The sequence below is a fragment of the Guillardia theta genome (genome assembly GCF_000315625.1).
Source record: "Guillardia theta CCMP2712 unplaced genomic scaffold GUITHscaffold_37, whole genome shotgun sequence".
Lineage (NCBI taxonomy): Eukaryota > Cryptophyceae > Pyrenomonadales > Geminigeraceae > Guillardia > Guillardia theta.
The window spans coordinates 150,685-152,577 of record NW_005434637.1 but is presented as its reverse complement, the minus strand read 5'-3'; the positions used below and the strand labels follow the sequence as shown (position 1 = coordinate 152,577).

Here is a 1,893-nt window from a genome sequence, read left to right as displayed (position 1 = left end):
AGCAGGACGTGAGGAGGAGCGCGGAGGAAGCGGGGGGGATGCTGAAGGAGCATCTTGTGAAGGAGCTGAGGGCCCAGATAGCAGGGCAGGTATGGCACTTCGAGAAGCACAACCCACGGGGGATAGAGATGCTGCAGGTGCTGCGAGAGACGAAGACGTACGAGCTGCTGCACGAGTTCTTTGCGCTGCGGAGTATCGACTCGCTTGACCGGCTGTCAGCTGTGAGCACGATGACGTCGGCGAGCAGGGCGAGGGCGTGCGAGGACTGCGAGGGGACGTGCGAGGGGATCAACAGAGCGAAGGAGGCTTTCTACGACGAGGCGGTGAAGGCGATAGGGGAGATGGTGAGGGGCTGTGCGGAGGACGAGCGTTTCCTGCCGTTGAACACGAGGCTGCGAGTGTACCGGGACGACGACGTGGACGGGATACTAGCGCTGAGGTCGAGCAACGCGCTGGAGACAGCGCTGCTGAAGACGCCCGCGCAGTGCTGCATCGCGTTTGCTGGAATTACGCAGCTGTTGTTCGGGGCAGTGATGGTACAGCGGATGTTAGAAGGGCACACAATCTGGATGCAATTTCCCGAAACAAAAGAGGTCCTCACACCGAGGACGGTGCAAGTGTCGAAAGTGATCGACTCATTTCTGAGTTTCCTATGGGGTACGCTGTATCTGTCTGCGATCGTGACGTGTAGGTTTAGCACGCCCTTGAACGCCAAGCGTGTCTTGGTAGGATCCGGACATCTGATTGTATGGCTGAAGATCATCTCATCGGCTTCGGACTTCATTCAGTGCGATGTAAAGGATGCTGTTTCATGGCCGGGTTGTAGCGGGCTGTCGTCGTTCATACTGATAGCATGCGTCTCGATCGTGCTGTACTTTGTGCACTTCATGCAGCATTATGCCTGGATCGTAGTGTTTGTGCTGCAAGGAGCTTACTGCATCAGAGACGGGCTCACAATACGGGAGAACACCAAGCCGATGTTTGTCGTTCTTGGCGTTATTTCGTGGATCATCGTCATCGTCATCGTCGTGAAGTACTCGCTGTCGTACCGGCAGACGTATAAGGATCTCAGTGCGGCGATGGAGGGCTTCGAGAAGACCTGGAGCAAGGTCGTGTCCTCGTCAACGGACAAGCTGGAGGAGATCAGCAGGGAAGTGCTGGAGATCTCGCAGAAGCTCGGGGCATGGAGTAGACGGGAGGGGGGCTTGTGGGAGAGGGTGCGGTCAAGGGCGATGGGCAAGCGGGCGTCGCGGTACTCGGTGAGGAGCAAGAAGATCCGGCAGGAGAGCAAGAGCCTGGAGAAGCTGTTCGAGGAAGCGCACGAGGTGAGCGCGGCGTTCCAGCTTTGGGTGAGCGGGTGGAACCCCGTGGGGAGGATGGAGCACGGGAAGGTGAAGTCCTGCGAGCGAGCCATCCAGAAGACCGTGAGGTCGTACCACCGGGACCCGTCGTGCTTGACGGACCTGGTGCGGTGTACAGTGGTGGTGAAGTCGGTGGAGGAGGTGCTGGAGTGGGTGAGGCAAGTGCGGTCGATGTCGGCGGTGGCGGCAGGGCTAAGCGGGCCGATGAGCGAGGAGAAGGATGAGGCGGCAGGAGACGTGGAGGTGATAGAGGAGAGGGGGGGCTTACGCGGGATGTGATGGATGTGTGGTACAGTCAGGAAGGGGGGAGGGCGGTGACGGGGTGTACTTGAACATCACGAGCATCAAGAACAGGTCAGAGGAATGGGAGGGGAGGGGAGAGAGAGGAGGAGGAGATGACTTTGAAGGGCAGGTATGACAGGAGGTACGATCTTCGAGCTTGCGGAGGGTATCGGGACCTGTGCATATGTGTTGAGGTGCGACAAGCAAGAGGGAGAGAGAGGAGAAACGGGGGGGCGGGAAGGGAGGGGAC

General features: G+C 59.0%; 1 protein-coding gene across 1 annotated transcript in view; it reads left to right on the top strand.

Moving 5' to 3' along the window:
* Positions 1 to 1,893, top strand: part of GUITHDRAFT_109015 (hypothetical protein) — a gene marked incomplete at both ends in the record, with an annotated part of 3,562 nt that overhangs the window by 805 nt on the left and 864 nt on the right. The window contains 3 exons of the mRNA XM_005831895.1: positions 6 to 1,604; positions 1,657 to 1,715; positions 1,774 to 1,837. Coding sequence (XP_005831952.1) covers positions 6 to 1,604; positions 1,657 to 1,715; positions 1,774 to 1,837 — 1,722 coding nt within the window. The remainder of the gene's footprint in view (positions 1 to 5; positions 1,605 to 1,656; positions 1,716 to 1,773; positions 1,838 to 1,893) is intronic.